This window comes from Aquarana catesbeiana, linkage group LG01, assembly GCF_042186555.1.
Source record: "Aquarana catesbeiana isolate 2022-GZ linkage group LG01, ASM4218655v1, whole genome shotgun sequence".
Lineage (NCBI taxonomy): Eukaryota > Metazoa > Chordata > Amphibia > Anura > Ranidae > Aquarana > Aquarana catesbeiana.
The window spans coordinates 736,861,626-736,875,160 of NC_133324.1; the positions used below are offsets into that span (position 1 = coordinate 736,861,626).

Genomic DNA, 13,535 nt, shown 5'->3' on the forward strand with positions numbered 1-13,535 from the left:
TTCTCCTCTTTTAGCCTTATTCAATGTAAACCCTCTTATTTCTGTGGAAAGTCATTGTACAGTAATCTGTCTCCATTTTAGTCACTAGATACAGGTCTGTCTCTTATCTAACCTTTTTCTATATACCAGACAGACAGCTCTTGCAAGTCGTCAGATTCCTCAGCCCCCAGCATCCTGCGTCTGCAGTTTTGGTGTCATCCATAATTTAGGAGTGCATAAATACATGGAACGGCAAAATGTGCATCCATACACTGAATCACTGTTCTCAGTACTGTTCTCAGAGAACTATACTGTGAAGTTTCAAGGAGCAGAAATAAAAAACATACAACAGAGAAAGTATCACATTATCATCCTTTACATGCCAGAGATGCATGAGGGTCTCTGTAGTTTTTAGAAAGCAAACTTTTGTAAAGAAAAATATGCATTCAAATAAGTGTAAAACTCATAATTGACTGTACAAATAAAAGGCGCTTTATGATCACTGGTAGCAATGTGTGATGACTGGGTAGGTGTCCAATAAAGAATGTTCGCACTGCCTGGTTTGCCTCAATAACAAGCTCCAACTAAACACCATTTGCTTTTTCTCCTATACTTTGTCCATTACTACCCTTACAGTATGGAAAAATAAGACAGAGAATCTGATTGCTTGAGATGGGCTAAAACACACTGATGTTTTTCCCCTTAAACACTCTAGGGCTAATGTATGCAAAATGTAAAGAATCCTCAAATAAGAGCAGAGCAGTTGTCCACAGAAATCAATAAGCTGTTCCTTTTTCCTAAGGCATAAAAATACATATGATGCTAAGAACAACAGCTCCACTCTGGGTCAATTTTTCTATGCTCCAATATTTTATAATTAAAGTGTTGAGTAAACATTCCCCAGTAAACTATTTTTAATGTTCTTACACCAGCACTTGCAGTTTACAACTTTTCAGTGCTGCTGGCTCCTGCTCTCTCAGTACTGCTTCCTAAATGTTTGGTCTTCACAGGAAAGAGCTAAGAGTGGACAGTGCAGTCCTGAGTCCGGAAGAGAAGAAGGAAGGAAGAGAGGAAGGGAGGAGAATGGAGCAGGGGAGTGTCTTGTCACTCTAGGCTATAGAACTGTGTGTTTCTATGGATGCACACAGTCTAGGGAGACAACTCTAATCATTGCATGCAAGGGTTGCCCTTAGGGTGCTGAAAGGAGCCACCCCTTCCTCACACTACACACAAAACATGCAGAACTGTGGATGTCAGTCACCGATTGTATGCTGGAGAGCTCTCCCCATCACCTTTTTATCACTTGGTTTTGGGAAAGGGACTTATGTGGTTAGCTGAGGAACAAGGCAGCAGAGAGAAATCACACTCAGTGCTTTGGATAGAGGCAAGTAAACAGTATAGAAGTATGTGCTTTGTTCAAATGTCTAAAGTTTACAACCACATAGGCAAAGAATAAAAGATAAAGAAGCTGATACTGAGTAAGGAAATAAATCAGCTGCTGAAAGTGCCTAAAAACTGAGTTAATATAACTTGAGACTTCCATACACATGAAACCCATTTCCAGCAGTTAACCCGCACTCAGTGTTGTCTTGTCCTGTCTCTCTACATTCTCCTAAATTTACTTGTTCTATGAACATATACTGTATAAAACAAGCAGGACAATCAAGGTGCATTTGCTTAAGACTGAATCATTGGATGCAAAAGTAAATTGCAAATGAGTTTTGAGGATAAATTCCTCCAGAGTATCAGATCTCTGGCAAATGTATGCAAAGAGAAGCACAAAGCAGTGCCACGGGTCCTCCATGGAATCAATGGGCAAATAATAAAGATTTGTTCTTTCTAAAATGAGAATGTCAACAGACAACTTGGGTATAGTAGCTGTAGCATTTGCCATGTTATACCATAAATTGTATACATTTTACTGGACTTGCCATTTTCCTCCAGATATGCAGCAAAGGGAATGGTGCTCAATAACGATTACAGTAGAGACAGTGAGTGCGTACTTTAGTTCATAATGCCTCATGGATTCTGTGGACTTAAAAGGACGCTAAGGAATGGTACTATTTAGGCCGTTACATGGAATGAAAGTGAATGAATATACAGTATATGATGAAGCAAGAAACAATGAAAAAACTAAACTACATTAAAAATACAAGCAGCTTGTTTCCATAAATCAGGAAAATGTGCATACACTAGCACGTATATTTGGTATCCTATAGAACCAAGAAACTACTTGCATATATTATATACAGTAACATTTTAAAAGACTGAATAATTGGTTGCCTTATTCATTAAAAACTACATGTTTAAAATACTCTCTTCAGAGCTGGGGCCATTCAGAGTATTATTTTCTCATGTAGCCCTCGACAGTTCAATTAATAGAAATGACACCAATTTGTTTGCTCTGAGGCATTTCACGTCATAAGGATTAATCAGGCTGCACATGTAAGTCTGCAAGACACATTCATGGTTAACTACAGTACATGGAGAAATATAAGCAGAATATCCTGTTGACCAGAGATATAGTGAGAAGAACAAGACCAGGTATGCTGCATTTCAAAAAAATAGCACAAAACCAATCAATTCAGCATCCACCCAAATGAGGCTAATCTACATTTTCTTTGCTGTGCTTTCAGAAGCTGCATACTCTGTTAGCAGTGCACAAAATAACATGCGGTATAAAAACCAACAGCTAATGCCCATTTGAACTCCACTGTTAGTCTAATAATAAATATACAGCACATACTGTAATGCATGTACACATGAGTCGCAAGAGGGTAAACTAATTTTTGGCAGACAAAATATTACTTAAAACCCTACTTTTGAGATAAATATAAATATATATATATATGTAAGTCTGACACAAATTTAATAAACTGGAAACCTCCATGCATGGGACCCTATATCCACAGTTGATCTAAGAGGGAAAAAAAAAAACTTACATTACCTGGATCAATAATCTCTGGTGTTAATACTTATAAATGCTAGTAGTCAGTTATATTCTGTGCATTTAGGAATGCATGTAGAGTTTTTTTAAACAATCAACTGAGCTGGTTATAACTAGTTTTTGAGTGAGTCTATTCCACATTTTCACAGTTCTTACTGTGAAGAAGTCTTTCCATATGTGAAGGTTAAACTTTTTTTCCTTTAGACACAAAGAATTCTCCCTTGCTCTTTGTAATGACCTTCTTGTAATGAATAATTTTGCACTATATGGACAATTTACGGATTTATACATTTTGATCATATCTGACCTTAAAAAATCTAGTCTCAAGAGAGAATAAATTTAGTTAATCTTTCCTCATAGCTGAGCCTGTCCATGCCTTTTATAAAGCCTCGTACACACAATCAGAATACTGGACGTCCTTTTTTCTTTTTGCATGCTAGTCTCACATCGAAAATGAAGTGCTGACTAAACTTCTGAAAATTCTCAATAGAATAGAACTTCGGAATTAATGTTTTGTGTTGTATTCTATTGTAATGTATAATTTCGTTTCCGAGCATGCGTGGTCTTGCTCTTCCAATTTTTTTGGCCACATACTGTACTGAATCAATAAAAATCATACAATCTGATATCTTATAAGAACATTTTTTGTGTTTGTCCCTCCGAATAATTTCGGATGAACTGTCGTGATCGGCTCTCGAAAGCTGCGTGCTAATGATCAGATTATCGTACGTTCGCTTCGAAAGCGGTATTTTTCGTCCAATTTTCTGATTGTGTGTACCAGGCATTCATTTGGTTACCTTCTCTGAACTCACAGGTTTCCCAACATCCTTTTTGTGAACCAGTGCCCAAAACTGAATTACAGTGCCTTGCAAAAGTATTCACCCCCCCTTGGCTTTTTACATATTTTGTTACATTACAGCCTTTAGTTCAATGTTTTTTTAATCTGAATTATATGTGATGGATCAGAACACAATATTCTAAGTTGGTGAAGTAAAATTAGAAAAATATATACATAAAACTATTTTTCAGAAATAAAAAACTGATAATTGGCATGTGCATATGTATTCACCCCCTTTGTTATGAAGCCCATAAAAACCTATGGTGCAACCAATTTCCTTCAGAAGTCACATAATTTGTGAAATGATGTCCACCTGTGTGCAATCTAAGTGTCACATGATCTGTCATTACATATACACACCTTTTTGAAAGGCCCCAGAGGCTGCAACACCTAAGCAAGTGGCACCACTAACCTAACACTGCCATGAAGACCAAGGAACTCTCCAAACAAGTAAGAGACAATGTTTCGAGAAGTACAAGTCAGGGTTAGGTTATAAAAAAAATATCAAAATCTTTGATGATCCCTAGGAGCACAATCAAATCTATCATAACCAAATGCAAAGAACATGACACAACAACACACCTGCCAAGAGACGGCCCCACACCAAAACTCATGGACCGGGCAAGGAGGGCATTAATCAGAGAGGCAGCACAGACACCCAAGTTAACCCTGGAGAAACTGCAGAGTTCCACAGCAGACTGGAGTATCTGTACATAGGACAACAATAAGCTGTATCCTACATAGAGTTGGGCTTTATGGCAGAGTGGCCAGAAGAAAGCCATTACTTTCAGCAAAAAACAAAATGGCACGTTTTAAGTTTGTGAAAAGGCATGTGGGAGACTCCCAAAATGTATGGATGAAGGTGCTCTGGTCTGATGAGACTAAAATTGAACTTTTTGGCCATCAAAGAAAGCGCTATGTCGGACGTAAACCCAACACATCACATCACCCAAAGAACACCATCCCCTTAGTGAAACAACATCATGCTGTGGGGATGTTTTTCAGCAGTCGGGACTGGGAAACTGGTCTAAGTTGAGGGAAAGATGGATGGTGCTACATACAGGGATATTCTTGAGCAAAAGCCCTACCAATCTGTGTGTGATTTGAGGCTAGGACGGAGGTTCACCTTCCAGCAGGACAATGACCCCAAACACACTGCTAAAGCAACACTTGAGTGGTTTAAGGGGAAACATGTAAATGTGTTGGAATGGCCTAGTCAAAGCCCAGACCCCACTCCAATAGAAAATTTATGGTCAGACTTAAAGATTGCTGTTCACAAGCGCAAACCATCCAACTTGAAGGAGCTGGAGCAGTTTTGCAAGCAGAAATGGACAAAATCCCAGTGGTAAGATGTGGCAAGCTCATAGAGACTTATCCAAAGCGATTTGGAGCTGTGATAGCCGCAAAAGGTGGCTCTACAAAGTATTGACTTTAGGAGGGTGAATAGTTATGCACATTGACTTTTTCAGTTATTTTGTCCTATTTGCTGTTTGCTTCACAATAAAAAAAAAAAACATCTTCAACATTGTGGGCATGTTCTGTAAATTAAATGATGCAAATCTGCAAATCCTCAAACAATCCATGTTAATTCCAGGTTGTGAGGCAACAAAACATGAAAAATGCCAAGGGGGGGGGGTGAATACTTTTGCAAGGCACTGTACATGTTGAAGATGTGGTCTTACTAATGCTTTGTATAAAGGCATGATTGTGTTTCTTACTCTGGAGTCTATAGCGCTTTTAATGCAAGAAAGTATTTTTTTGCAAAAAAACGGCAAATTGGCATTACAAGCTATTGTCAACACTATGTTCTAACAGAACATCAAATAAGGGTCAAGACCCTTAACTTTGGAGTATACTGCTAACCATCTTTGATCATAAAGAGATATGAATTATTAAAGCACTACTCTCTGAATACAGTCTTTAACCTGTTCATTTGCAGACTCTATAGGTGTCTCAGAGGGAACAGCTAACTACACTCTACAACCTCTGGTGACCTTTGGCAGTCATCTTGGGTGGGCCAAACCCTTTAAAAAAAAAGGGTCCCCAGTTCATTTAGGCACTCCTGGAATGAGTGGATAGGTGAGGGACAGAGAACCCATCTGTGAGGGAGAGGTTCCTGTAAGAGGAGAGATACTGCAGCTTCTGGGAGACTCACTTAACAGTTCTATTATTGTTTTCTAGAAAAAATTCTTCTATGTGGTCCTTTATCAAATTCTCAAGTATCTTCTTGACTATAGACCTTAAACTTAACCACTAGCCGACCAGCGCACAATGTTGTACGTTGACACAATGGCACGGCTGGGCAAATGGGCATACAGGTATATCCCCTTTAAATCGCGGCATTGTGGGCGTGTGCCGCTGCATGCTCCGTGACCACTGGTCCCGCGGACTCTATGTCCAGCAGGGGCCCGTGATCGTGTCACGGAGCAGAAGAACAGGGAGATGACTTTGTAAACAAGGCATTTCCCCGTTCTGCCTAATGACATGACAGGGATCTACTGCTCCCTGTCATTGGTAGCCCACCCCCCCCCCCCACAGTTGGAAAACCTCCCTAGGACACACTTAACCCCTTGATCGCCCCCTAGTGTTTAACCCCTTCCCTGCCATTGTCATTTACACAGTAATCAGTGCATTTTTATAGCACTGATCGCTGTATAAATGACAATGGTTCCAAAATGGTGTCAAAAGTGTCTGATGTGTCCGCCATAATGTCGCAGGCATGATAAAAATCACAGATCGCCGTCATTGCTAATAAAAGAAATGTAAAAATAAAATTGCTATAAATCTATCCCCTATTTTGTAGACACTATAACTTTTGCGCAAACCAATCAATATAGGCTTATCGGCCTAAACTGAGAAAAAAAATTGTTTTTTTATATATTTTTTGGGGATATTCATTATAGCAAAAAGTAAAAAATATTGCTTTTTTCCCAAAATTGTTGCTCTTTCTTTGTTTATAACGCAAAAAATAAAAAACGCAGGGGTGATCAAATACCACCAAAAGAAAGCTCTATTTGTGGGAAAAAAAAGGACGTCAATTTTGTTTGGTTGCAACGTTGCACGCGCAATTGTCAGTTAAAGCGAAGCAGTGCCATATCTCAAAAAGTGCTCTAGTCAGGAAGGGGGTAAATCCTTCCGGGGCTGAAGTGGTTAAAGAGCTGTACTTACTTGTAAAGATTTTTATACCTTTTTAAATATAGGCATTATATTGGCCTAGCACCCACCCATTAGTACCAAGCCAGTCCTTGAAGAGAGCCAAAAAAAATTTGGAAACCAGTTTAAAATAATGGACCCCCACTCTTGGAGGACACACACATTGTAGAAAGGTACACACCTTGGACAAGTCTCTAAAATTGCTTGGAAGAGTAAGGTCCAGCTCTTCTGATTCATAGTTTGTGATGACCCAAGGAAATACTGGATACTGATTTAAGTCATTGTAGGTCCGTCCTGTAAAGATAGCACATTTAGATTAGTGTGGTGTACAGAATCTGATACCACTGACTAGAAATGCATTTCTATAAATCAGGATACACATCAAAAATATATAAAATATGAAAATATGTTAACCGCTTGCCGACTGGCTCACACCGATATACGTCGGCAGAAGGGCACGTACAGGCATATTAACCTACCTGTACGTTGCCCTATAAGAAGCAGCTTGCGGGCGCGCCCACCACGAGCTCCGTGAGTGTGATCACAGGTCCCATACCCGCGATCGTGTCACGGAGAGGAAGAACGGGGAAATGCTGATGTAAACAAGCATTTCCCCATTCTGCCTAGTGACACCGACACTGATCACAGCTCCCTGTAATCGGGAGCAGTGATCAGTGTCGTGTGACACATCCCCACCCACAGTTAGAATCACTCTCTAGGACACACTTTACAGTGCCCCCTAGTGGTTAACCCCTTCACTGCCAGTCACATTTACACAGTAATCAATGCATTTTTAATCGCACTGATCACTGTATAAATGTGAATGGTCCCAAAAAAGCGCCAAAAGTGTCCGACCTGTCCCGCCTAAATGTCGCAGTCAGAATAAAAAAAAAAAAAAAAAAAAATCGCTGACTGCTGCCATTACTAGTAAAACACAATAAAAATGCCAAAAAACGATACCCTATTTTGTAGACGCTAAAATTTTTGCGCAAACCAATCAATATACGCTTATTGCGATTTTTTTTACCAAAAATATGTAGAAGAATACATATCGGCCTACACTGGGGAAAAAAAAATGTTTTTTTTTATATATTTTTTGGGGATATTTATTATAGCAAAAAGTCAAAAATAATGTGTTTTTTTCAAAATTGTCGCCAAAAATAAAAACCGCAGAGGTGATCAAATACCACCAAAAGAAAGCTCTATTTGTGGGGAAAAAAGGACGTCAATTTTGTTTGGGAGCCACGTCGCATGACCGCGCAATTGTCAGTTAAAGCGACGCAGTGCCGAATCGCAAAGTGCTCTGGTCTTTTGCCAGCCAAATGGTCTGGGGCTGAAGCGGTTAAAAGTAATACAGCTGCCAGATTACCAGCTATTGTGTTCAGAAACATCAAGTATTCAAAGTTTGAAATTTCTCTGTGCTGCCAACGCTGAGTCATATTTGATGCTTTAAATATCTGCCGAGCAGTAGCTAGGGAGATGCGCCTGCCAAGAAAAAAAGAAACATACAAATTTCAAGTTAAAAAATAGAAAAAGTGTTGACTACATATGTTAATTCCCTCAATCTGAGGAAAACATAAGCAAAGCTTTGTTTAGAGACATTTATATACATCACACACACAGAGAACAGTGACAGACAGATCTATTAACTTATTTAACAGTGTCTGAGCCGGACAAGCCAATTATTAAATCCCCTGTGTAAGCATGTTTTTTTTTTTTTTTTTTTTTTAAACATATAGTATGCTTAAAGAGACTGTTACTATTAAACAAAATCATCCTGTAAAAAAAGGTCACGGCACAGCAGTGACCCAGAAGTTGGTGGGAGGAGTCCAAGGGCCCAGTTGGGGGGAACACTACCAGACACAAGTGTTGGATAGCAGTTCTACAAGAGAGAGGTGACTATAAACTACCATATTTTACAGTTCTGTTACACTGTGCTATTGTTTTAGTTTTTTTTGACACTTTTTTGAGTCACTTTCGGCATGTGCATATAACATTGTTATTGTAACCCATATCTTTCCTCTTGATATCCCAACAGTACCTGTGCATAGAGTATGCTGTAAGTGCTTTCAACTGCCATAGCACTCTAGCAATCTCTTGATAGCAACTGTGCAAAAATCAACTTTACGCATTTTCACTTTTGCTTCCTCCATCCATTCTCAGCCAATAAAAATAAATAACTCAAGACTGGAAAAGGAGGGTTAAAGTGGATGTAAACCCACTCTCATCTTTTTTAAAGTACTGCCATAGTGGAGATCTATAAGGATATACATACCTCCTGAATGTATCCTTACCTTTCAAATGTCTCCCCTTTAGCTGTTTGGAGCCCCCAAAAGTGCCGGATTCAGTGGGCGGGTCCGTTGTATGGCACTCGGTGGGCGGAGTCATGACATCACCAGACTCCCCGCCCACCTCTACACTCACACCTGGCCAGAGTGAAAAGTGTGTGCGCAGGAGAAGAAGAGAGCGCTCATGGCTCCTGTCACGTCGTGTCACTGTCCAGTGACAGTCAGGGATGATCGGTGCGGCGGGGACAGCTGTGAGCATGGATCCCCCTGAATGGCTTTTCCGCTGAAAGCCACGGGAGGCAGAGAAGGAGAAGCGGCTGATCAAATGCCATGCAGGGAGATCGGTGCTCATGGCTGTCCCTCCGCTGCACCGACAACCCCCGATTGTCCTTGTGTCTTTCTCCTCCAGCGCCTGACCCGTTCTCCTCCTCAACCACCACCACTTCCCCTTCTTCTCTGGCCCCCCTCCTGTCCTCATCCGCCCGCTGTGTCTTCCTCCTCCACGCCCCCCCCCATCCCCCGCAGCAGACTCCCCTCCTCTCCCACGGGCTCTGTCAGGATGGAGAGCGGAGGAAAGGACGGAAACGCTATACATGTAATTTATGGGGGGGTGGAGTGCTGCTGGACACAGCTATATACAGTGTGTGTATATATATATATATATTATATATATATATATATATATAAAATATAGCCGTGTCCAGCAGCAACCCCCCCCCCCCCCCCCCCCATCAACCTCTGGCTGAGGTTATATGGAACATCCAATCCTGGCAGAGCAGCAGAAGAAAGGAGTGGGTGGGAATTAAAAATACTGCACGTCTCTTAGGCTAGTGCACAAGATATGTAAATCACCTGTCACTCACAGCAAGGGGGAGTATTTGACAAAGTTTTTCTCAGTTTGTCAAGAATTCTCTCTCTGAACAATAAAAGAGGATTGCTCAGAGATGGATTAACTCTGTGTGGCAAGACTGGGCTCAAATGATAGGAAATCTTATACTCTACAATATGACATAAAAAAAAAAAAAAAAAAAAACATTTTTTCGGGTTTACATCCAGGAAGGCTATGAAAGGAATAGAGAGCTTACAAAAGCATCCATGAACAGGTACTTTTCATGTGACAACACTGAAGAAATTACACTTTGCTACAATGTAAAGTAATGAGTGTGCAGTTTGTATAGCAGTGTAAATTTGCTGTCCCCTCAAAATAACTCAACATACAGCCATTAATATCTAAACCACTGGCAACAAAAATGAGTACACCCCTAAGTGAAAATGTCCAAAATGGGCCCAAAGTGTCAATATTTTGTGTGGCCACCATTATTTTCCAGCATTACCTTAACCCTCTTGGGCATGGAGATCACCAGAGCTTCACAGGTTGCCACTGAAGTCCTCTTCCACTCCTCCATGATGACATCACTTAGCTGGTGGATGTTAGAGACCTTTCGCTCCTCCAGCTTGTATTTGAGGATGCCCCACAGATGCTCAATAGGGTTTAGGTCTGGAGACATGCTTGGCCAATCCATCACCTTTACCCTCAGCTTCTTTAGCAAGGTAGTGGTCATCTTGGAGGTGTGTCTGGGTTCGTTATGTTGAAATACTGCCCTGCGGCCCAGTCTCTGAAGGGAGAGGATCATGCTCTGCTTCAGTATGTCACAGTACATGTTGGCATTCATGGTTCCCCCAATGAACTGTAGCTCCACAGTGCCGGGAACACTCATGCAGCCCCAGACTTTGACACTCCCATGCTTGACTGTAGGCAAGACACACTTGTCTTTGCACTCCTCACCTGGTTGCCGCCTCACACGCTTGACACCATCTGAACCAAATAAGTTTATCTGGGTCTCATCTGACCACAGATCATGGTTCCAGTAATCCATGTCCTTAGTCTGCTTGTCTTCAGCAAGCAGTTTGCGGGATTTCTTGTGCATTATGTTTTCTTCTGGGATGACAGCCACTGACAGGTTAACCTCCCACCCCTTCAACCTCTGCAGTAATGCTGGCAGTACTCATATGTCTATTTCCCAAAGACAACCTCTGAATATGATGCTGAGCATGTGCACCCAACTTCTTTGGTCGATCATGGCAAGGCCTGTTCTGAGTGGAACCTGCCCTGTTAAACTGCTGTATGGTCTTGGCCACCATGCTGTCACTCAATTTCAGGGTCTTGGCAATCTTCTTATAGCCTAGGCCATCTTTATGTAGAGCAACAATAATTTTTTTCAGATCCTCAGAGAGTTCTTTGCCATAAGGTGCCATGTTGAACTTCCAGTGACCAGTAAGAGAGTGAGAGCGATAAAACAAAATTTAACACACCTGCTCACCATTCAAACCTGAGACCTTGTAACACTAACAAGTCACATGACATCAGGAGGGAAAATGGCTAATTGGGCCCAATTTGGTCATTTTCACTTAGGGGTGTACTCACTTTTGTTGCCAGTGGTTTAGACATTAATGGCTGTGTGTTGAGTTATTTTGAGGGGGCAGCAAATTTACACTGTTAAACAAGTTGTACACTCACTACTTTACATTGTAGCAAAGTGTCATTTCTTCAGTGTTGTCACATGAAAAGATATAATAAAATATTTACAAAAAATGTGAGGGGTGTACTCACTTTTTTGAGATAGATACTGATTATATTGAGGCGCTAATGAGCTAGCAAGGAACATTCTGACAGAAGGTCAAAAGGGTGTCTTATCACTGTGCTGCTTCTTCCCTAACTAATCTCACGCTGCTCTAGTATTGATTTGTGTGGCTCAAATTAAAAATAAGTGTATACCTAAAATGGAACTAAAAAGTCTAAGTTAAAAAATAAAATTACTAGCAGGCAGGCTTTTTATTGCAGAAGAGTCATGCAATGTCTGCTCTGCAATAAAATAAACTTGCATGCCTGCTCACCGTCTTCTCTAAAATGTACACCGAGATGCACATAAACAGCTCAGTTTACATTCCTTGTATGGTGCTTGTGTGCCAGGATGACTGAACGCCTGGCCACGCACAGGTGATGCATCATTCTGCGCCAGCCAACCATGATGGCCAACGACCAGCATCTGGAAGAGACATTGGAGAAAATAGTGATAAGAGATTTTGTGGTGTTGGAGGAGAGGTAATGAGGACTTTAGTTCCATATAAGCACCCTGTTATTTAATTTTTTTTTTAAATTGCAATTACTTAAAAAAAAAAAAATGCGCTTGGTGCTCAAATTAAACCACAGTAAGGGAATCAGTATACATAAACAATAAAAAATGAAAACTTAAAAATATATATATATAAAAAGTACAGTACTGTACTGCAGTTATGTCTCTCTTCTCTACTCCAGCGGTGGGGCGGAGCCTGTGCTGACATTATAGTGTGTGCTGGAGCTGGTAGCAGAGGCGCTGGTTATCTGTATTGATGTTCACATTACACTAATCATCTTGTGTGTATATATATATATATATATATATATATATATATATATATATATATGGTCTTTTTGCCCAATAAATGTAGTGGTTTTACACTATGGATGTTGTCATTTTTCTTGGTGGCTGTGATACCACTGGAGTGGAGAAGAGACACACAACTCTATTCAGTGCGGGTGCGCTCTGTGGTTCCTCTGTGAAGATTCATCAACAAGGTTCACACATGTCTGAACTCGTTTAGATCACCTATAACTTGGGGTCTTGAATTTTGGTAAGAGGCTTTAGTTCCACTTGAATTCACTTTGTAAAGATTGGTTTTCACTCTGACATTAAAAAAAGTACAATTCTGCTGACCAATATAAAAATATTAAAATTACACTTACTGTGATTAAGCCCCTGTTCACATTGAATGCAACTTTAAAATTGTGCAACTTCATCTGAAATCGCACGATTTCAAAGCCACGTGTCAGGTGTGACTTTGAACACATCTGTGCGGCTTCATGTACAGACGTCTATTAGTCACACCCGAAATCGCCAAAAGTAGTGCATGTACTACTTTGTCAAATCGATGCGGCACCACAAAGTCGGCGCTGCACCGATTTAAAAAGTGCCATTGCCAACAATAGAATGCGGCTTGTCATGTGATTTGACCTGTCAAATTCAATGACTAGTCGCTCCAATGTGAACAGGGGCTTAATGCTCAAAGACAGTAAAACACTAAACGTCAACGGGTGTAACAAACTGAAGGCTGATTTGCCTATGATAATCTGCTAACAGTCCTCAATTTCAATGGGCCTCTAGGACTGATCTGATACACCACAGTGGCAGATTTTGTGCAAAAACAGTTAGCAAAATTATCATCTCTTCAGCCTATCAACAGAAGAAGAGAAACTGCACTTCTGTAACAGAAGTGGAAAAACACTGAATAA

General features: G+C 40.5%; 1 protein-coding gene across 2 annotated transcripts in view; it reads right to left on the reverse strand.

Moving 5' to 3' along the window:
• LRBA (LPS responsive beige-like anchor protein) overlaps window positions 1–13,535 on the reverse strand; it is a 1,038,582-nt gene that overhangs the window by 231,749 nt on the left and 793,298 nt on the right. For both annotated transcript variants that reach the window (XM_073604899.1, XM_073604906.1), the window contains 2 exons: window positions 8,287–8,402; window positions 7,099–7,211 (listed from right to left, as the gene is read on the reverse strand). In XM_073604899.1, the coding sequence (XP_073461000.1) occupies window positions 7,099–7,211; window positions 8,287–8,402 (229 nt within the window). The remainder of the gene's footprint in view (window positions 1–7,098; window positions 7,212–8,286; window positions 8,403–13,535) is intronic.